General features: G+C 35.2%; 1 protein-coding gene across 4 annotated transcripts in view; it reads left to right on the forward strand.

Moving 5' to 3' along the window:
• Window positions 1-21,378, forward strand: part of LOC128244669 (low-density lipoprotein receptor-related protein 2-like) — a 91,448-nt gene extending 70,070 nt beyond the window's left edge. For all 4 annotated transcript variants that reach the window (XM_052962693.1, XM_052962691.1, XM_052962692.1 and 1 more), the window contains 10 exons: window positions 242-357; window positions 2,502-2,639; window positions 3,778-3,972; window positions 7,776-7,943; window positions 8,689-8,871; window positions 11,361-11,534; window positions 12,077-12,247; window positions 15,281-15,422; window positions 17,951-18,130; window positions 20,358-21,378. In XM_052962693.1, coding sequence (XP_052818653.1) covers window positions 242-357; window positions 2,502-2,639; window positions 3,778-3,972; window positions 7,776-7,943; window positions 8,689-8,871; window positions 11,361-11,534; window positions 12,077-12,247; window positions 15,281-15,422; window positions 17,951-18,130; window positions 20,358-20,550 — 1,660 coding nt within the window. In that variant the 3' untranslated portion in view covers window positions 20,551-21,378. The remainder of the gene's footprint in view (window positions 1-241; window positions 358-2,501; window positions 2,640-3,777; window positions 3,973-7,775; window positions 7,944-8,688; window positions 8,872-11,360; window positions 11,535-12,076; window positions 12,248-15,280; window positions 15,423-17,950; window positions 18,131-20,357) is intronic.
• The last annotated feature ends 1,826 nt before the right edge of the window (window positions 21,379-23,204 follow it).

The following is a 23,204-nucleotide window of genomic DNA, read 5'->3' on the forward strand; positions in this document are numbered from 1 at the left end:
GTGACATTCACATGCTAAATTTAAACACTATAACTTGGAAACCGTTATGAGCTATTTTTAAACGCGAAAACTCAGCTGAGACAGCGACAAAATATTCCTTTAACCATGTAATGGTTATGTATTATCGGCCTCATACCAGCTCGTTTTGACAATTTTAGGCTTGCTTTGAGGAAATAATATACTTGCTTCTTTTAGGACCACCTGGTGTCTAGTCCCTTAAATTGATCTCGTTTCTTTCCAGGCATGTGGTTGTCTTCAATCTGGATACCAATACTATAGAGAAAGAGCTGGGGAAGTCGTTAGGCCGGCTGGAGAGTTTAGACGTGTTTAAGTCTAATAACATGAACACACAAGGAAGTAAGTTACAACTTTTGCTATATCAGTGCCGTGGAAATACAGATTGCTATAGACTATTTATATATTAAAGTGACACTCTTATTTAAAATCATTATATACATATGTATTACATACACAAATATTGACTGATGAACTTTTAACTTCTTACTAAATAATGCATTTATGGAAAATATTAATCACTGATAATAGGAGTGTCACCGTGTATTTAATAGCTGAAAACGCAAAAATATTAAATGATTGGTGAGTGCTTAAATATTTACTGTGATAAACTATGGTCCCATTAAGTAGAAAATTAATGGCGTGTTTTATGCAGATTTCTTTCAAACTAAACTCGCTATCTTTCACAAGAATTATTGTTTTCTTCATTTTTATTCATCCTTTTTGGTATTTTAAAACAATTGTATTAACTGTGGTAAATCTGATTTGGTAGTAAGAGTGCATCTTTAACCATTTACGTTGTAAAAAGCCCAACCTCTTGTCACGGGGTTAAGTAGCATTAATATAAGGTTAATACACCTTTTTGAGGTCGTTACCATCTGCAAAGGCCCGCAAATGGTTTACAGCCAAGTGCGTAAGTTATATATGGTTTATCTCATGGTTTGATATTTGTGTGCAGCTATTTATGCTTAAATACGTTTTTGTGCAAAAGTTTGCATCGTTGACCCACTTTCGGTCAAAAACCAGGTCGCTCAGCCTCCATATTTATGATGCGGGCCCTGATAGCGCTTATTTAAAACAAAAAAGCCGGGCATTAACGGCACGTAAATTTACTAAATAATGCACGTTTTCTACCGATAACGCCCGGGTTTTTGCGTTTAAACACACCACGATAACGGACCGAAAACACACATTTTATTTTATTTATTTCTTTTTTATTTCTTTATTTTTATTTATTTATTTATTTATTTATTTTTTTTTTTTTTTTGGGGGGGGGGGGAGAATATAGCAAGTACAGAAACTGCAATAACGTTCTTGTTGTCTTTGGTCATTTGTTTTACAAAGTCATATTCAGTCAAACCCCGTTGGCTCGATCTCGCTTGGCTCGAATTTCTCTTTGGCTCGAACTATTTGTAAAGGACCGATTTTCTTATCCTGAAATGCAAGCATACCCGCTTGGCTCGAAATTTCCACGGCTCGTGGAATTTTCGCTGGTCCCTAGGAGTTCGAGCCTACAGTGTTCGAATGTATAAGTGGTCAACCTTTCAAATGATACTATAATGATATTGTCCACCCGGTTAGCTCAATCGGTAGAACGTTGGACTATGAATCGGACAAACCGGGTTCGATTCCCTTGTGGACCAGGTCACTTCTGTTGTGATTGGTTATGAAATCCTTTCTAAGACCATTCGCACTGTACCACTGCCCCTGGCATGTACAGAGTTTGTCAGTTCCTTTCAGAGGGGAAGGCACATAGTACTGGTTCTGCCCAGGGAAGGTGTGCGGTGGTTGAACTGTCCCTCTGGGACCCTTCAATGTGCTCACGATGGGACCCGGAGTATAAACTACTAACACCACCACCTATTATGATATGGGGTCATCATGGACCAAACATTTAACAATACAGTTAATGGCGCTTTCAGAGCAATGTTTGTCTCTAGTTTCTTTGCGGATCGTATCCATAATGTAATGAAAAAAGACTAAGGTGTAGACTTTTAAAGCTGCACTCTCACAAATATACCGTTTTTACAACTTTTATTTTATTTTTTGTCTTGAAAGAGCATTTGTTTTGCGTACATATCTGCAAACTAATGATAAAAGATTGCTGACAAAAGATCAGATTACAGATTTTCATAATTTCGTTCACAAATTAATGTTTTATGGCTTAAACCGTTACTTACCGTTGAAGAAAAATGCATAAAACATAAATTTTTGAACTTAAATATAAACATATGCGATCCAATTTTTGTCAGCAGTCTTATGTAACTGGTTTCCATGCATTTTCGCAAAACTGGCTGGTTCCAAGACAAAATATAAAAAAAGTTGTCAAAACGCTTAATCTGTGAGAGTGCAGCTTTAAAGGAACTTTGCAACTGTAGCGGAGTTTGTGTTCGTATTTCTGAAAACGTCTGGGACTATGTATTTATTAAAGGTATGACAGCCGCATACATCTTGAAGTACATAAGGAATGAGTATTTTTATTTTAGCGAGCGCTGGATGTAAAGCACGTAACGGTCTTGGTGACTGTAGCACTATCTGTGTGCCGACTTCCGGAACGAAGGGGAGAGTGTGCATGTGCGAGGAGGGGGAGTACCTCAATGACGACGAACGCACTTGCAGTAACGGTAGGATTTTCTAGATGTATATGCATATTTAACGACAAACGAAGTTATACTTGACACTAGTTTCATAGTAATGCAATTTAATGCTTCAAAACTGTAGTTATCCTGATACGCGACTTGAGTGAACTCGTGTTCAATTAAACTCGTTTTCATTGATCGTTCCGAAGCAGTACTCCAATGAATAATTGATAAGAAAGCTTGCACGGTGTATCTACGGTGTCCGGTTAGGGTCTTAGTGTATTTATCCCTAACAGAACACCGTAGTGTTGTGTGGGTCGTTTTCCGTTCAAGTGTCATTTCGCCCTAGCCCTGAGCCTTAAAACATCGCTTAATCAGTGTGTGTGTATACCACGTGATAAATTGCGTCATCAGTGTGTGTATACCACGTGATAAATAACGTCATCAGTGTGTATACCACGTGATAAATAACGTCATCAGTGTGTATACCACGTGATAAATTGCGTCATCAGTGTGTATACCACGTGATAAATTGCGTCATAAATGCTACATCGGAAGGCAATATTTTGATTTGAAAAAGGACTTTAAACAGAGATAACTTAACAATTTCTTCACCATTTTAAATGAAACATAGCGCAGTTTACGCCGCTTATGGAGGCCCGCGTTCGGTCTTTTACCAGAATTTGATTGCGAGTTTAGTTTCTTAAAACACTTCGACAAACCTTTTCACAATACGGCCGTCTGACGGAGCACTGTCAAAACATTATTTTGGAAACAGGTTTGTTGAAGTGTTTGATGAAACTAATGATTAACCTCATCAAATTTCGGAATTAAAACAAATGCGGGGCTCTTTCAGAGGCAAAGAATGCCCTTTGTCTCATTTAAAATGGTGTTGTAAATGAAAAGTTATCTTTGATTTAAGTCTTCATTTTAAACAAATGTTTGCCTTCCGACGTAGCATATATGACGTAATTTATCACGTGGTATACACACACTGTTAATGTTGACGGGTTGATTACCGGGCTTATCCCTGTAAGTTCTTTTTATTTAATTATTGAGTCTGTCAAGCCCACACCTTGCTGTTATTCGTTATTCTTATGACCATTTGTCTTGTCCACGTCTATTTTTTCTCAATGGTTTAAATGGTAGTCTATTAAATGTAATTTAAAATGGCGTCTTTCAGTTTACCAGTGTAACGAATTTATAATGCAAGACGATGGTGTGGAGGTCACCTTCGACTATGACACATGCCTACGTCACTTCGGCGACGAGTGTGACATTATATGCCCCATAAACTACGTTCCCACTAGCACTGCTATCTCAAAACAGAAGTGTCTTAACTCTGGCTGGGCAAACGAGACCGCTGTTTTGTGTGAAGGTGAGTTTATATTTTCATATTTCGTCTGTTAGTGCTTTGAACTAATCACCTAAGCAGAGGTCTCCCTTGACGTGCAGACATTGTGCACACAATGCCAAAAAAGTTGCTGCATTTCAGGCATATATTTTTGTTATAAACGTATTTAAGCATTAATAATATTATTTTCGAGTTAAAAATATCATAAAATGTTTCAAATGAAATGAGAAATAACGTTTTGAATGACGTCATGTAAATTTTAATCAACATCACATGGTTTGCTTGACGGCAGTGACAACTTTACTTCAAGGGAAGTAACCGCTGTGTGGATTTTGACTATTTTTACGTCAATTATTTCAATTTGAGACTATTTCATATCATCAAAGCGCTGGAAGTGCTGAAAGACTGCAGTGACATGTACATTTGTCAAAAAGTGTTTGAAATACCAAATTAGTTTACAATCAACTGCTATTACCAAAAGAGCACAACATTCAGTGCATACCTTGCTTTGCCTGTTTGTGATTTTAACTGGCGTTGATGTCTCAGACACTTAATTAATCTAGTATGTTATGTAAGTATTTTTGTACTATGCGTTAGCGGAGCATACAAATTATATAAATGTATATATGTAAAATGCTTAATTTAATTGGAGCATATGTAGACATTCTATAAATATCTATGTTTTATTTCTTAGTGGAACATACACATTCTATAAATAACTATGTTTAATGCTCAAACGGAGCATACACATTTTATAAAGTGATATTTTTAGGAACATACTTGAAGAAGCAAGTATTTTTTCTAAATATTTGAACAACATGCAAACCAGACATAATTACATACCAACTGTAAAGTTTTATCGATATAGCCTATATTGATATAATGACAACACAAGCAATTGAAATTGTTTGTTGATAAAACCATCAATATGTTATAATGTTCTGATATTATGCTTCTAGTGGATGCTACCAGTAAGTTGTTCTTGTTCAGCATGGTTGTCTTTCTTGCTTAAAGTAGAGTAAAACAACTGACGATGGAATGATGGTTTAATCCAATATTTTAATTAAGCTTGATTATATTCTGATAATCTCACCATTCTCGCAATTAAGCCTTGGAAAGAAACAAAAAACAATGCCATCAATCTATGGTTCACGTAATTTAACAAACATCTAGCGCAATATTCGTTTCATGTTCATGTTTCACTCATGGCTACGATAGCTTTTGACCGCCACTCGGTGAAATATATTGCTATCTTACACTGAAACAAAAAAAACCTCTATGTAACTTTATTGTTTCTTTAGTGATTGTAGAATTTAAAAAAATCTAGTTTGTACTTACAATTAAAGTAAATCGTCCATTTAGTAAACTGTCCGCTGGAAATCGTCTAAGAAAAAAGCAATACCTTGATATCTTTTTGCGAAAATCTTTAGCTATCCTATGTGCTATTTTTGTTCAACTCTTTGTGGAAAGTGCTGTAAAGTTGTTGTTGCTTAGCTAGTATGTTTTTGTTTGCAATTTAATGCATGGTTTAAATATTATCTTGAGTTTTTGAATGAACAATAATTGTTTGAATGTATATACCCCCAGACAGATGTATCTATTTTGTGGCTATATAGAAGTTGCGTTCGTCGCGTCGCGTCCCGTCAAGTCCCGTCACAATATTGTGTCGATTGTAGCTTCAAAAATATCGTCCTTGGACACGTGAAACTTCATATGTATATAATAATTAGGTTGGTACGTGTGCACCGCCTTTTTCAGTAACATCCCATTTGATCTAACAAGAGTTATGGACAAAATCGCAAAGATAGTCTATGTTTGAAAAAAAATGTGCATACATTCATGAAACTGTATAAGGCATTTCGTCGGCATAGCATGTTGTGCTCCCCAGATTATTGAAACATTTCACGCAGTCTAACAATAGCTGTACATACACACATGACACCTTTTTTTAGTTTTGGTCAGCATAGTACGTTCTCTTCCATTGCAGTTACATTCCATTTAGTCGAACAATATCATTACCATTGACTTAAGTTAGAACGAAATGTTTCCACAGCTCAAAAATCTAACTTGTACAGCAGGACTGGTATTGATACAACATCTTCAGTCATTTTCTCACTTATCATATCATATAACTACTTCATAATACCTGAAATACTCAATTGTCATTGATTTGATTCGTGATACATTCTTTTATGTAAAAATCACTTTTTTTCTTTTTTTTTAAAATTTGACTCTGAAAAAAAAAGGAAATTGACTTAAGTGAAGAAATGTCTTAAGATATTTTATGAATAACACCCCAGTATAGCAAAGTTGAATTTCAAATGTGAGTTATTCCTTAAAACACGATCTTCATTTTTTTTCATTATTAAGGGCCCTTTTTAATTTGAAAACTATGTATTAAAACGTTTTGCTTCTATATGCATATAAGATGTATCATTTTTCGTTTTTTTTTCTTTTATTTTATTGACAGTGTTACTCATTTTCTGGTATTTATGCGCAGTTTCATTCAATCCAAAAATGTTATTATGTCATCGTCTGCAAAAAAAATGAGTCCTGCGGAGGCATTCATATTGTCATCAAAAACAGTTGGATAATTGGATTGGCGATTGGATAATGAAATAAGATGTTCAACAATATATTTCTGTTTGAATAAGAGTTTATAATCCTTTTCTATCGATATAGCACAGATTGACCGCTAACAATGTGTGTATACCACGTGATAAATTAAGTCATATATGCTAAATCGGAAGGCAACATTTTGCATAAAATGAAGAATTAAAACAAAGATTCATTTACAACACCATATTAAATGAAACAAAAGGCAGTCTATGCCGCTTAAAGAGCCCCGCATTTGTTTTATTACCAAAATTTGATGAGGTCATTAGTTTCATCAAACACTTCAACAAACCTGTTTCCAAATAATGTTTTGACAGTGCTCCGTCAGACGGCCGTATTGTGAAAAGGTTTGTCGAAGTGTTTTAAGAAACTAAACTCTTAATCAAACATTGGTAAAATACCGAACGTTGGGTTCCATAAACGGCGAAGACAGCGCTATGTTTCATTTAAAATGGTGAAGAAATAGTGAAGTACTCTTTGTTTAAAGTATTTTTTTTCAAATCAAAATATTGCATTCCGACGTAGCACTTATGACGCAATTTATCACATGGTAAACACACACTGGCTTATGGGACACGTTTTCTTTTGAAAAAAAAAATATCATAGCAGTTTTTCCTTTGTAGGACTCATTGTCGCAGGCGACGTCACGTATCATGCATGATTTTTTACTTCATACTCACTTGATTATTGCAATGCCTTTTGGCTTTTAATTGTTGCTTTTTATTTGTTTATTTTCATTTTGTACTGTTTACATCCGGTAAAAACAAGTATGATTTCTAAAAATGAAGAACATATTTCTTATTAGATTTCCACGAATTATCAATGATAACGTTTTGGTGGGTCTGTTCATTCATGAACGCAATTGGGCTGGTCAAAGTACGCGTAGAGTTCTTCGGACTCCGCACAATTCGACCAGCCCAGTTGCGTTCATACCCCGATAATGACATCAACCCCCCAGTTCATTCCTTAAATGAACATCAATATAGTCTGGGTATTAGTCATGATCATTTATTATGCCTTTAATATGATTAAAAATAAAACAAGGGCGTTGACAATTTGTACATTTTACTGCTATCCATAAACTGTTTAACTTAACCAAAACTGCGTTTACATGCTCTATATGTAGAATTTAAAATCCAGGGATCTGCCCTCCAAAACGTATCATATTTTGTATATCTTTGAAATTACATGATTCCCTTTATTTTTTGCAGAAATCCGTTGTCCAGCAGTCGTTCCGAATGCCCAATTAAACACGTGCAATCGTTACCCTGGCAACCGATGTGAATACACATGTACAAATGGCTACAAAGCTGCGTTTGACCATGCTGTTTGTCTAAATACAGGAAAATGGAATATTGATGTCAACAATTTCTGTAAACGTGAGTTAATAATATCATTCTAGGAAAAAACTAGACGAGGAAAATGATGCATGATACTGTAAATTGGCCTTGTTATGATATAGAAACATTCGCTATTTAGGCGCTGTTCATCCCAAGCATAGCATTACATATCAAGGATATAATAACCAGTGTATGTAAACCACGTGATAAATTAAATCATAAATGCTACGTCAGAAGGCAACATTTTGCTTCGAATGATAGCTTAAAACAAAGATAACTTTTCTTTTTCTTCACCAGTTTAAATGAAACAAAGGGCAGTCTTTGCCGCTTTGAGAGCCCCGCCTTCGTTTCATTACGGAGTTTGATTAGGTGATACGTTTGCTCAAAACTCAAAAACTTGGACAAACCTGTTTCCAAATAATGTTTTGACAGCGCTCCATCAGACGGCCGTATTGTGAAAAGGTTTGTCGAAGTGTTTTAAGAAACTAAACTCTCAATCAAACTCTAGAACAAGACCGAAGGCGAGGCGTTGTAAGCGGCGTAGACTGCATTTGTTTCATTTAAAATGGTGAACAAGTAGTCAAGTTATCTTTGTTTAAAGACTTCATTTGAAGCTAAATATTGCCTTCCGACGTTACATTTATGACGTAATTTATCACGTGGTATACACACACTGATAACGCATAATGTTACTCCTTGGCGTGGCATGCGGAAATTTGCAGAACAATCTTATCCATAACAAGTGCCATTTGTCTACAAGTAATTTCTTCCATTTTTAATGTAGTGCCACAATGTCCGATGACGCTTATGAATGGATTAGCGCAAATAGCCGCTAACTGTGACGTCAGCGCCGGAAAATTGTGCAAGTACACATGCGCGGACGGGTACACCCTCAACAGTAAACTACCGTCACTCACGTGTGGAGTGAACGGACAGTGGGTAGTTAAAAGTGACCAGCCTTGCATATGTAAGTATTTTACCCTCTATCGACCCATTCCTTTATTTTTTATTCGACGCTGATGAATGCAATGTAAATGAATATATCATTCGCTGATCGTCGTCGGCGACCAAAGTACCCAGCAAACAATTGACGTTAGATAGACGTTGTAACATCGTCAGAAATTGACGTTGGTTAAACGTCGTTTCTTTCATGCTTTACGATGAAATATGGGGTTTAACAGTGAAATAACAACAGTGAAAATATCAATTTGATATTTTCACTGCAAAATAAGGAGTGAAAATATCAATTTTCAGAACTACTTTTAAATCCTTTGTTGTTACATGTACTTGCCTTGGTCAAAACAGAACACTGGACTTCAGTAAATTATGTCAAAAAAATGTTTTAAAAAATAAAGAAATATTTTATAAATTTAAATAAATATATAATTGGAAATTAACAACTTACCGTTTATTACCGTTTATTACCGGTTATCCCGTTTATCAAACATTTTACTGATCTTTGAAGCTGAATGTTCGAACATTTGCTTTCATTCCAAACAAATTACAGACAAAAACCACTGTTCGAACATAAATAAAATTTTATAGCATCGTTCAAATTTATTTTGAACTGTTAACCGTCGTGGTACGTAAAATGAGCTTCCTGGAGAATTCACACAACAATTTACAGATAGATCCGATATTTTTTACCCCACCCACATCTCAAAATGTGTCAACAAACTAGCGTGGCATTTACTCTTCCGGAAAACAAACATTTTAAAGCGAAACAGACTGGTCTCTGACAGTAAGATGACTGAATATTAACTTACTTTAAAAACACGCGTATATGCAGTCTTAAACTAAGAAGAATGGTTAAAATCCAATGAGTATCCACATTTGTTTTGCTAACACATTTGACCTTCCAAATTTTCATTCTATAAATAGCGGCGTAGTAATTTGGTTAAAATAAAAAGTGTTTTCATTATTTTTTGGAACATTAGTGCACTAATAATACTTCATGTTTACTATTCATAAAGCTTTGCAATAAAAAACGAGCGAATATTAAGCAATAAGAATGAATAGCAGAGAACTATTTCTCAGCAAACCGAAAGTAGAAAAGTTGACAGCTATAATTATGCATGAGGGGCGCCCCACGGGTAGCGGCGTAAAGCCCACCCTTTTCAAAAAAGGGGGTAATTCAGAAATAAATAAAAAAAACAAATAAAACTCCGAAAATAAGCATAAAAGAAACAGAAAATTTGTTTATTTCAGTGTAAGATCGTATTTAATTTCACTCGTGATCATAAAAAAACTACATTTTCACTCGTGGCTTCGCCACTCGTGAAAATATGTTTTTCTATGACACTCGTGAAATAAAATACGATCTTACACTGAAATAAACAAATATCCTCTATATATTATTTGAAAATGAAAGTTTTTTTAGACGTCAGACTCCGACTTTGGAACAACGTCGGAATGCTAACGTTGGAACAACGTCGGAGTTACGTATACTTTCTTCCGTTACACTTCATACACAACGAAGCATGGCGCAGAAGTGTATTTGGGGGTAAACGATGATGTTTGTTCGTGTGAAATAATGTTCTTCAAATAAAGTATCCTGACTTGAAATGTCCCTTTTCAGTATAGTAAATTTGTTGAAACGCCTTTAAACGGAGGACTGTGATAAATCATTGATATATTGCAAGATAGTACCAACGGTCAATGTTTGTTAGTATGTTTTTACAGAAATATATGGTTTGATGCGACATAGTTGCATAACCATTTGTTTTGTGTAAATACATACTAACAACCTTTAACTGTTTAGTGTTCCACATTTTATTGTGTGAACTACCCACTAACCGGGCCGATGATATATTTCGCCTAACCTGATTTTTATCTATAATTTATCAGTATGAATCAACTGGTTTGGTGATTTACTTAAATGAGTGCATTGGAACACTTGTGAAATACAATGCCTTCTCATTGGACAAAAGAAAATGTTGACCATTAATAAAGCTACTTTCGTTACGAATATATCTGGATTTGACAGAATATTCCACAACCCTTTAAGAATTATCTGAATAAATGGACCTGAAATATTGATAAATGAACTGAATGGAATAAAATAAATGAGGATATGGTTAAGAATTGTATTAAATACTCTGGTCCCGACTGGGCCTAAAAATACATTTGGTTTGGATTACCCGACCCTAACTACGAAACAGGCGCTGACCACGCCGTTTTAATAGTCAGTTGTTAAAAAATAAAAAAAATGTTCTTCTTTTATGTGTGTGTTTTAATATGTTGTTTAAAACCTTTAAAGCCATAATATTACTTTAACATAATTATCCAATGATGACAAATGTTCTTTTATAAAGCCTAATAAAAAATAAATGCAAAAAATAAAAAGCCTACCTTCACTACCCGTTTTTGAAAAGGATGTAACCCTAACCAAACCATTTTTTTTTTGGCCCTGCATGTATTTGTCAATCCTTTAACAATCATTGGTGTAAATTTCAGTGAAAACGTGCCCAGAAAATGCACTACGATACGGAAACACCACTAATTGTAACACCCGCTCGGTCGGGACGCCTTGCAAATACACCTGTAACAGCGGATACAAGGCATTACCCAACTTAGATGAGGTGATCTGTAGAAAAGACCTTACATGGCACCCACAGAATGCTTGTCAAGGTAAAACTAATCGTGACCTTTGATAAAGTTTGAATGTTTTTATAATAACAATGTGACTTTACACATTTTTCAGTGTTTTTTCTATCACTTTACTAGTTATATAATAATTTACATATTGGGCCGATTAATCAGCACTTTGTTTAAGTTAACTGTTTTATCAACTGAATCATTATTGCTCTTAATAAAAACATGGACATACATGTGATCTTTGGACAACTTATTCAGCTTTGTTTGTTTTTATATGATCTCGCCATAAAATAGTTAACCTTCAAAAGTTAACGTCGATGCCGTTAACAACGATGTTAACTTTAACAAATATCAGAAAAATCGGCCCAAGGTTAGAAAAGTTATTAACAATTGGACTTGTTTTCCATTTTAAAATGTTACAAACATGACACACAGAAGATGGAATTAAATGTTAAAAACATTGAACAGTAATGTCGACCAAATTTTATAAATCATTTTGCATTTTAAAGAGTAAATATCCCTTTTTACTGCAATGGGAAAACTAATATTCATTTTTGCGGGTTTTTACATTTCAGAAGCTAAATGCGACATGTCATTTGGATCCGTTACCATTCAAAAGGACTGTGACCTCAAGATCAACAGCAAATGCGGATACTCGTGCAGCAGTTCCTTTGAAAAACACTCAAACGTTACCATGTTAACTTGCCGCGCAGATGGCACGTGGAACCAAACAAACGTCTGCTTAGGTGAGTGGCACGAGAAATTTATTGTAACACGTGTCCATCTTAGGTATTCAGCAACCAATTGTATAAAACCGGTTGGTTTAAACATATTTTATTGAGCAAAATTTATCAACATTTCAATACAAATACATAATCAAATTTCAGGATGGAACGGTAGAAATAAACTAATAGAGTTCCTTTCCCTGGTATGATAAATTACAATTAGCATTTGAGGCAGATATTAGTGATGAAGTTATATTTATATTAATACACAAGCTCATATTAAATAAAGTTTAAAATTTAGGTAACTGAATAAGAGACTTTAAATGCAACAACCTTTACTTAAGAAAAAAAACTTTATTCTAAATTAATTAACTGTATTGAAGTAGAAAAAAATAATATAGTATGAGAAAAACGAAGAAGAAATGAAAGAGAGGCAAAGTAAAAGATGTGTGATTGTGCACAACCAGTTAACTCTTTGGTTTGGTTAAAGTTAGTCTATTGTTTATTGATCGGTCAATAATTATCCAATGATGTCTGTTGACCGTTTAAATTACTTAAATGTGCACACTAACGAAAAAATAACCTGCGGATAAGTTGTCAATGGTTGGTGTTCAATATGCAACTTATGGTCAAACTTGATTGACTCCATTCACTGTATATGTCCGTTATTTATGGCACGCAATCCGATTAGCTACATCGTTCTTAGATCCAATTAAGACCAATATTGAATACCAGCCCAGTTTTATACCATACGATAACCTGGGGATACGTTATCCATGGTTGGTATTCAATATGCAACTTATGGTCATACATGATTGACTCCATTCACTGTATAGGTCCGTCATTTATATCACGCAATCCGATTAGCTACATCGTTCTTAGATCCAATTAAGACCAATATTGAATACCAGCCCAGTTTTAAACCATACGATAACCTGGGGATACGTTATCCAGCGTTGGTATTCAATATGCAACTACAGTCAATCTTATGGTCATACATGATTGAATCCATTCACTGTATAGGTCCGTTATTTATGGCACGCAATCCGATTAGCTACATCGTTTTTGGATCCGATTAAGACCAATATTGAATACCAGCCCAGTTTCATACCATTGGTCCCCCGTGTAAATAAGCTTGATATTTCATCTCGTCATCCGTAGTTATGTCAAATGGGTATGCCTAGTGACCCCATATGATGTCGGTACCATATGCAAGGGCATAGCTTGTTGATTATTTATACGCTCGAGTATAAAATAAATTACCTTGAAGGCTTGGGGTCATTTTATGAACTGGCGTACGACTAACGGGTTGTATTAATATTTTTAGTTAAATATCATGTCTGGGTTACCAATTTAATTGAATCTTTTAATCATAAAATCAAATAAATGTTAAAAAAATGCTCAAATAAGCTCCTACTGGTTGGAGAGTAGTAGCCGGCAGTTTTTGCATGTTTTTGAAGATTTTCTCGGTAGATCGAAATGTAACGGAAATAATACTTACATTTTATTAAACTAGGGGTCAAGGTCTACTAACTTTACAATATTAAAATTTGTGTCGTCGCGAAGCGCGTGCCTAATTGGGGCCTCAAAGGGGGTAATCAGTTAGTGCCAATTTACGGATTATGAGAAGCAGTACCCGGCAGTTTTATTTCAGTATCGCTCCTTGACTATAAAACCGATATTTATCGGCTTATTAAGTATAATTTCCCCAGGACGCGCCTCTATTGAACAGGGAAGTAATACTGGTAACCAAGCGCTGAGTAGTCTCGCTTTAACAACCCGTCTAAAACCACACCATGGATACATAAAATTTTGAATATGTCTCAATATTGTTTGAAAGCGATTGACGGGCAATATGAAAATATCATTTCAACAGGCTTTTTAAAAAAATACATTTTGCTGTGATTCATCGACGAATAATCGTTCATAACCAACACTTGACTGTCGCTAAATGCTAGTGCTATAATTAGATATGCAAATTTATTCAATTGCGCATGCGCAGTAACATTCACGTTCTCTCCCCCACGAGAAAGTTGGCGAACTTTTTGACATTTCCAATACTTTTTGTAAATAAAATGTTTAAACGTACGCTTTGTGTTGGATTTGATGCAAATGGTGTTGCTTGGATACGATTCTTTTTTACCATTGTAAGAAGATTTAAAAAAAAAACACGAATAAAAAGCGATTGCCGGCTACTGCTTTCCGCCGGCTTCTGCTCTCCAACCAGTAGTTTCGAAAAAGTATGACTAGTCAGGAATACTCCTCCAAAAAGCGGTAGTACGATACGAGCGTAGATTAGATGGACCCATTATCCGTAAAATGAATATTATGCTAATATTTTTGGTTCTACCTTAATTCGGACGTATATATTGTAATCTCCCAAGCCCAAACAAAGCTGGTGTCCAGTGTTGTTTTCGGTATTTTTTCTCCTAATAAAACCCTTTTAAAATTATTCAAAAACTTGGGGTTACCATACCTTCCAAGTTACGATATCGTAAAAGTTGTGGTTATACTTCTTTATGAAACGGCTCCCAGGTATCCAAAATTCACATAAAGTCAAATGTTACTCTGTCGAAGGCGTTGGGACCACGGTCATTGACGATTGTTTGTACAAAGTTTCAATAACATCAGCCTACATTCATGATTTGTTTTGTGGAACCTGGTTGTGTTTCCTTAAGTCGTAATATCAATGCCGTATTTGCTAACCTGCAAACAGTATGAAACGTGGTGTCACTGAAAACGTATATATTTTCAAATAATTTGAAAACATGTTTCATCGAATAATTTTACTAAATAACACTTCAAACCAGTGTTAGAATCTTTCAATATGTATGATTTCAAGTAATTCCGATCCTGCAGTTCAAATAAAAAAATGTACATGTTTAAAGAAAAAAACATTACTATACAGGAAGGAGTATTTTGTAACATGATTTTGAAACTGAAATAAATACATTTTACAACGTAATCTTACATGCAACAAAACTGACGACGAAATTAGCATAAAGTATGTACAGGCAGAACGTTAGTTGTATATATTTGAATTTTTTCTTACAGAGGCATCTAACGTGGCGGTTACGGATGCCCAGACCGGAAGTGGCGGAGCAATTTCCCAGGCCGGGGCAACAGCGGGGATTGTGATCCTTGTCGTCATAATTGTGGCACTAGTGTTGGTTATAGCCTTTGTCTTCTTTCGAAAGTAAGTACACGTAGCATATAGTTCACACTTTGTTTATCACGGGTAAAAAAATGTAACGAAAACGTTTGTAGAGTTTTCTATATATTTATACCTAGCGTGTTTTCAACTGTGTAAAGTATTTTTAAAAGGGTTATACACCAGTCAATTGTAACCACGGCCCCTCCAGGTCTGGGGAATAGCCGGGACTTTGACTCTCGGTCCAGCCAAGCCCGGGTAAAACCCACGCCCTGCGGGAACGAACTAATGGTAAAATAACCGCCAAATGCCCCCGCACCCCAGGGACCCTAAGTAAGGCACATAAAACCATCGCATTCACCCGGCACTGCGGGCCATTGGGAAGGTAAAAACACGGCCCATTTCCCCGGCTATCCCCGGTATACCCCCGGACCTTGGGGGGCCGTGGTTACTATTGACTGGTGCTTTAGAGTTAGCTTATCCTTTAGTCAAACGTAAACTACAGTCGAACTCGCTATGTCGAACTCTGTTATGGTTATGTCGAATTTTCTTAAAAAATGTGTTGCGTTTAGTTAGATATGTTTTGTATTTCGGTTATATCGAATGTTCGTTATCTCGAAATATTTCCCGAGGTCTCAACGACTTCGACATAGCGATTTTTGACTGTATATGTGGATTGAGCATGCCTTTGCGCCACATCTTGTCATCGTCTTAGACGTTTGCGGCACTACAAGGCACATGTAATAAACGCTAGGTGATTCCATATTTGAAAACTTATTCGGAACTCCTCGGCCATTTTTTATCGAAATCAACCTCGGATGTATGCCTGTACATTAGTAGAAGGGGTTCGTTTACTTTTAAATAAAAGTATAGATTAATTTAAGCATTTTAACGTTTAAAAGTTTTAATTAATTGACCAATAACATGTATTTTTGCTGATTTTGCCATTAAAGTGAAACTCTTGATTGCCAGTGATGTGAATTATTGCATGAATGATTCAGATTTCCAAGAGTCAAGTTATTAATTTTAACTGCCTAATTGAAATTACTACGCGATCTTCTTGCAGCGTAGTTAAATATTAAGATTTCTGACATGATTGTAAACCGCCCACATACATCCGAGGATATTTTCGATGGAAAATGGCCGAGGTATTCCGAATGTCGAGAATTCTGTCAGTTTCATCGAAGAAACGATCATTCCGTTAAATTTTACCCTTGTAGCTGGTCCTATGCTTTGGGTTTTTTCCGAACGTATGGCATTGTACAAGAAATAAAATTTTGTTGGACGATACTTTTAATCTAATAATAAAAAAACGAAACATTTCTACAAATCATTAATGTTTTAAAGTTTGTTAGAAATTGTGACTTTACATTTAGACTGATAACCCATTCATCCCAAGTCATCGTTTGGTTAAAGATGCACTCTTACTCCCAAATAAGATTTACCACAATTAATAATATTGTTTAAATATTCCTAAAAGGATGAATAAATGTTGAAAACAATGGTTCTTATGAAGGATACCGAGTCTAAAAAATGAGCATAAAACACGGTATTTCTACCTTATGAGACTACAGTAGACCACAGTAAATCTTTTAGCATTCACCAATCATTTAATATTTTTGCGTTTTCTGTTATTGAATACACGGTTACAATCTTGTTATCAGAAATTAATATTTTTCATAAATGCATTATTAGGAAGTAGTTAAATATATATCAGTTAAAATTGATGTTCGTTATACATGTGTATGTATTGATTTTGAATAAGAGTGTCACTTTAACTGACTATTTGGAAGCTCTTTGTATTAATAAGGATAGTGTGAATGTATGTGCAGTCGGCCTTCGTTGGTTTTGTCACGCTGGGCGTCTCTCGTCTCTCATTTAGAGTCTGTGAGGCAATACACGTGTGCCAAGAACACGTCAAGTATTTGTCCTAGATATCTCCATGATTTCATAGCAATCACTTTATCTGAACGAAAGAGGCGTTTGTTCAATCCAGCACGTTGTTTTCATTTAATTTTACTACATTGTAAATATATGGTATTTGTAATAGATACAGTACGAGATTTTCTGTAAAAGAGTAACTGTATTTGATTTATGCGACGATAAATGTATTGCATATATAAGTGAGCAAATAAATGCATTAATAAATAAATAAATAAATAAATAAATAAATAAATAAATAAATAAATAAATAAATAAATAAATAAATAAATAAATAAATAAATATAGATTTAACAATAGATAAATAGAAATATTTTTCCGAAAGATAAACATTAGATTATTATCATGGCCTTTCTAAATACAATGTATCGGCTAGTGGGATTACTCAAAATTCTCGTGCACGGTCCGTGTACAACCGTAAGAAGGCACTCTTTCAAAAGCTCTGCTTGGGGTCTAGTCGTATAACCATAAGATATGATTATCGATAAGTTGAAATGCAAGATTTTTAAAAAAAAGTTCATAGCCGAAAACCAATTTCTATGACTTTTTAGTGTCTAAAACTCATGGTCCATAGCTGAATCAAAAAGTCCCCTTTTGTATTTTTTTCTGATCCCTAATCCTGTTTGCTTTAGGAGGAAGTCTTCGGAAGTCCCATACTCCACGGCATCATTCCATAACAAAGGTGACGTGGCCATAGAGAATCCGGGTTACCAGGCAACACCAAGCGCCACGCCCACCCCCGATCGGCGAGGTTATGGCGTAGACGACCACACATACTCAACCGTGGATGCTAGCCAGATGCAGCCTGTCAAGTATGTTTTTCCATTCCTGCATTTTCAGCAAACGTTTTAAAATACAGTCAAAATGTGCTATGTCGAAGTCGTTAGGACCACGGAAACGACTTCGAGATATCGAACATTCGATATAAGCGAAACACCAAACATATCTAACTAAACCCAGCCCATTCTTAAAAAAGTTCGATATAATAAGAACATCGAGATATCAGGATTCGACATAACAAGATTCAACTATATGAACGGAATACGGCTCATATATCAATTCACTAACCGAAACTTTGAACATGGAACTAGGTGCATACGAATTACAATATTGAAATATTTTAATTTCATTGTTTCGAGCCAATTGACCAGTCGCCAAAGCAAATACTTTAACTTTTTGAGACCACTTTTGGATGGTTTTCAGTTAACCCATTGGAGAATGCAATTCTTTTGCTTTTATTTATTTATAAAATATCATCCTGTTATTTGTGTACTGATTTTTTTAATTGACAATCGGCGACTGGTCAGGTAAACTGATTGTTTGGTTGACAATTGGCGACTGGTCAGGTAAACTGATTGCTTGATTGACAATCCGCGACTGGTCAGGTCAACTAATTGTTTGGTTGACAATCGGCGACTGGTCAGGTCAACTAATTGTTTGGTTGACAATTGGCGACTGGTCAGGTCAACTAATTGTTTGGTTGGAAGATGAATTTCATTTCATTTGTGTTTGTAGGTGCTATTCGCAAATACGTAAACTTTTTATAAAACCACTGTATTATGTAAATCCATCTGTTTTTAAGTTTCATAAATTACTGACTTCGTATGACAAGACTGAAATTATGAATGTCTGTAAATATATGAAACAAGCATTTGTTATACGCAACTCAATAATTAATAACATGACATAAGTACACTACTAAAGATAATTGTCCTCACTGCCAATGTTATCAAGTAATACATACTATAAGGTTAGTTACTTAGAAATCAATTCTTGACTTTTGCTTGACAACATGCCTTAAATTTGTTAAAAAATCCTCTTAGTTTGTTTAGAGAAATGACATGAACTTATGTATAACTATATGTATTAAGACGATGTACAATTGTATAAGTCTAATAAAATATCTGTTCTGTTCTGTTCTGTTCTGTTGACAATCGGCGACTGGTCAGGTCAACTAATTGTTTGGTTGACAATTGGCGACTGGTCAGGTAAACTGATTGCTTGATTGACAAGTGGCGTCTGGTCAGGTAAACTGATTGCTTGATTGACAATCGGCGACTGGTCAATTATAAGTACGGAAGTCATCGCGAAATGACCAAACATCACAAGGAAGAAGGGTTTCGTTAACATATTACTTTTTATTACTGTTCAATTAGAGTTATTTTACTTACTTTTATTAACAACCACCAGCTGGCAAAAAGGCAATTAAACATAGTTCTGTAAATATAAGCCTCAAACCATTCAAATTTCAATTGCGTTTTTAACGCTTTTCGGAGAAATAGAGCATACTTTGTTACAATTTTCAATGATGATTTACAAAAAAAAATCATATTGAACTTTGATAATGTTTATCATTAAACAAACATTTTTTTAGCATTTCACACGAAATTATTTCTTGTTTCTCGCATGTGAGTTTGTTTCGTGGTCACCAAGCCGGACAAGTGTGTTTTTTTCGGGTACTCCGGTTTCCCCCACAACACAAGACCACCGTCTCGCGTAAAATTGTGTCAAAGAGAGTGATAAATATAATGGTGTTGTAACTTGTTTCGCAATCGTTGTTAAAGCTGCACTCTCACAGATAGAACGTTTTGACAACTTTTTAATATTTTGTCTTGGAACGAGCCAATTTTTGCGAAAATCCATGGAAACCAGTTATATAAAATTGCTGACAAAAAATGAGATCGCATATTTTTATATTTAAATTCAAAAATTGATGTTTTTGCAGTTTTCTTAAACCGTTAGGTTTAAGCCATAAAACATTAATTTTCGAACGGAAATATGAAAATCTGCGATCTCATCTTTAATCAGCAATCTTTTACTATTGGTTTGCAGATATTTACGCAAAAAATTGCTCATTCCAAGACAAAACATTTAAAAGTTGTCAAAAGGGTAAATCTGTGAGAGTGCAGCTTTAAATAAATAACTCTAAACTAAACAAAACTTAACTAAATTATTTCTTTCGATAGCTGACCCTAAAACACATGGTCCTGTCCCTCTAATAACGTGATAAGATTATTGTTAATTACATATACTTTTCAGATTTGATCGCCTCCCCAATTCGCCTGGCAGTGGTGGTGCCAAAGACGATGGGTTCGTTAACCCGATGTACCATAATAACCAACCAGGAAGCGAACAACTGGCGGAAACAGCGCAGATCGATATCACCATGGATGGTGACGACGGCGTTCTTACCAAAGACTCTTGGCTCAAGGAACAGCAGAAGTCGTATTAGCTGACTTGACAACAGTTACCAGATTTCTCCACGTTTTATGTGTTTTGTTATTAACAGTGTACGCATACAGTCGAATCCGGTTCGCTCGAAGTTCAATGGACCGGCGAATTGCTTCGAGTCTCGGGAAATTCGAGCCGGGCGCGGGAGTGATTTCATTCGGTAAATTTGTTTTCTCGATCCTTAACATCCAGTTCGAGCCAACGGGGAAATCGAGCAAAGCGAATTCGAGCCAATGGGGTTCGATTGTACTTGATTGAATGTTATACATATCATTGACCTATTATGTTAATATAAACTTGATGATGTTGTTATATGTTTTCATTTGACGTTTGTGTAAGTGAAGTGAGAGATTGTTGGCATTAAAAGCGACGGAGCCAATCTTCACACATGTTTTAATTCCATTCATTAACGCGAAGACGTTGCCATGATTCTTAGACATGATTAGTTGGGAGCATAATGTATAAAAGTATATATATACCGGTACCGATATTTGGTATCATTGTATTGACAGTTGCGTCGAAATGTTACGAAGTGATACAAAACTGTGTATAAAGCAGTTGAGTGATGTTAGTAGACTTATTATTGGTATGTTTTACTGTGTTTATTTTCGCAATTATTAATTGCAATTATACTTAAGCAGAATAATCATATAGTCCCTATGCAATATGAAATCCTCTGATATGTTAATGAATATGTGATTTAGTGTGTTTGTGTAACGAGTGATCTTTTAAAAGATTTTTAAATATTTTTAAATGTCTATATCAGATAAAAATGTTATATTTTCTATCGTTATTATATTAATAAAGGATCTTCTTACTGAACTTCTTACTCGACTTTGTTTTTTTCGGACTCAAATTAAGAATCACCGGGCCTAAAACTCGCGAAAAATCTTAAGCATGCCACGATTTATTATCTTCCCTCTGTTACCAAAAACATGTTTTTATAAAAAAATGTCCCTTTAGTATTCCCAATCCCTTTAAAGCTGCACCCTCACAGATTTAACATTTTGACCATTTTTTTATTTATTGTCTTGGAACGAGCCAATTTTTGCGAAAATCCATGGAAACCAGTTATATAAGACTGCTGACAAAAAATCGAATCGCAGATTTTCACATTTAAGTAGAAAAATCATGTTATTAGCATTTTTCTTAAACCGTTAGTAACGGTCTAAGCCACAAAACATCAGTTTTCGAACGGAAATATGAAAATCTACGATCTGTTTTGTTTTGTTAGCAATCTTACACCATTGGTTTGCAGATATTTACCCCAAAAATTGCTCTTTTTGCTCTTTCCAAGACAAAAAAACAACGTTGTATAAAGGGTATATCTGTGAGAGTGCACCTTTAATATTCCCAATCCCTTTAAAAGGACTAAATCACCTCGACGTATACCAACACCAAGATAATGAGGTTAGCTTGTTTCTGTTTTAAGGGACTTCAGACTGTTCGACCAGGCGTACTGACAAACGAGATAAAAATGAATATGCATACCGACGAATGAGATATTAACACGTGCATACTGAAATCCGAGATATCGAACATTCTTATTGACACACGAGATATAAGTACAACCATACTGACATACGAGATATATGTTCAAGCATACTGACATACGAGATACATGTTCAAGGATACTGACATACGAGATATATGTTCAAGCATACTGACATACGAGATACATGTTCAAGCATACTGACATACGAGATATAAGTACAAGCATAATGACACACGAGATATAAGTACAACCATACTGACATATGAGATATATGTTCAAGCATACTGACATACGAGATACATGTTCAAGCATACTGACATACGATATATATGTTCAAGCATACTGACATACGAGCTATAAGTACAAACATACTGACATACGAGATATATGTTCAAGCATACTGACATACTTGATACATGTTCAAGCATACTGACATACGAGATATATGTTCATGCCCACTTATATTGGAATGATATGAAATTACATAAAGGCATAGAAAATATAAGTACACGCATACTGAAAAAAGAGATATGCGTACTTGCATACAGGCAAACGAGATATGCGTACTTGCATACAGGCAAACGAGATATGCGTACTTGCATACAGGCAAACGATATATGCATACGTGCATACAGGCAAACGAGACATTGGTACTTGTATACAGGCAAACGAGGTTTGTGTACTTGCACACAGCCAAACGAGATATGCGTACTTGCATACTTTATGCGTACTTGCATACCGGCAAAGGAGATATGCGAACTTGCATACGGGGAAACGAGATATGTGTTCTTGACTGTACAGGCAAACGAGATATGTGTATATGCATACAGGCATACGAGATATGTGTACATGCATACAGGCAAACGAGATATGTGTGCTTGCATACAGGAAAACGAGATATGTGTACTTGCATGCAGGAATACGAGATATGCGTATTTGAATACATCCAGACGAGATATGCGTACCTGCATACATATAAACAATATATCTGTTCATGCATACTGATAAACGAGATAGTCGTACATGTTTACTGGCATATTATAAGTGTATTCATGCAACTGATGTACGATGTGTGTACATGGATATTGACATACGAGATATACGAAAATGCATACAGAGATATGAAATATCTGAATATGCATACTGTTATACGAAAAATG

This window comes from Mya arenaria, chromosome 8 (assembly GCF_026914265.1).
Source record: "Mya arenaria isolate MELC-2E11 chromosome 8, ASM2691426v1".
NCBI classification, from domain to species: domain Eukaryota; kingdom Metazoa; phylum Mollusca; class Bivalvia; order Myida; family Myidae; genus Mya; species Mya arenaria.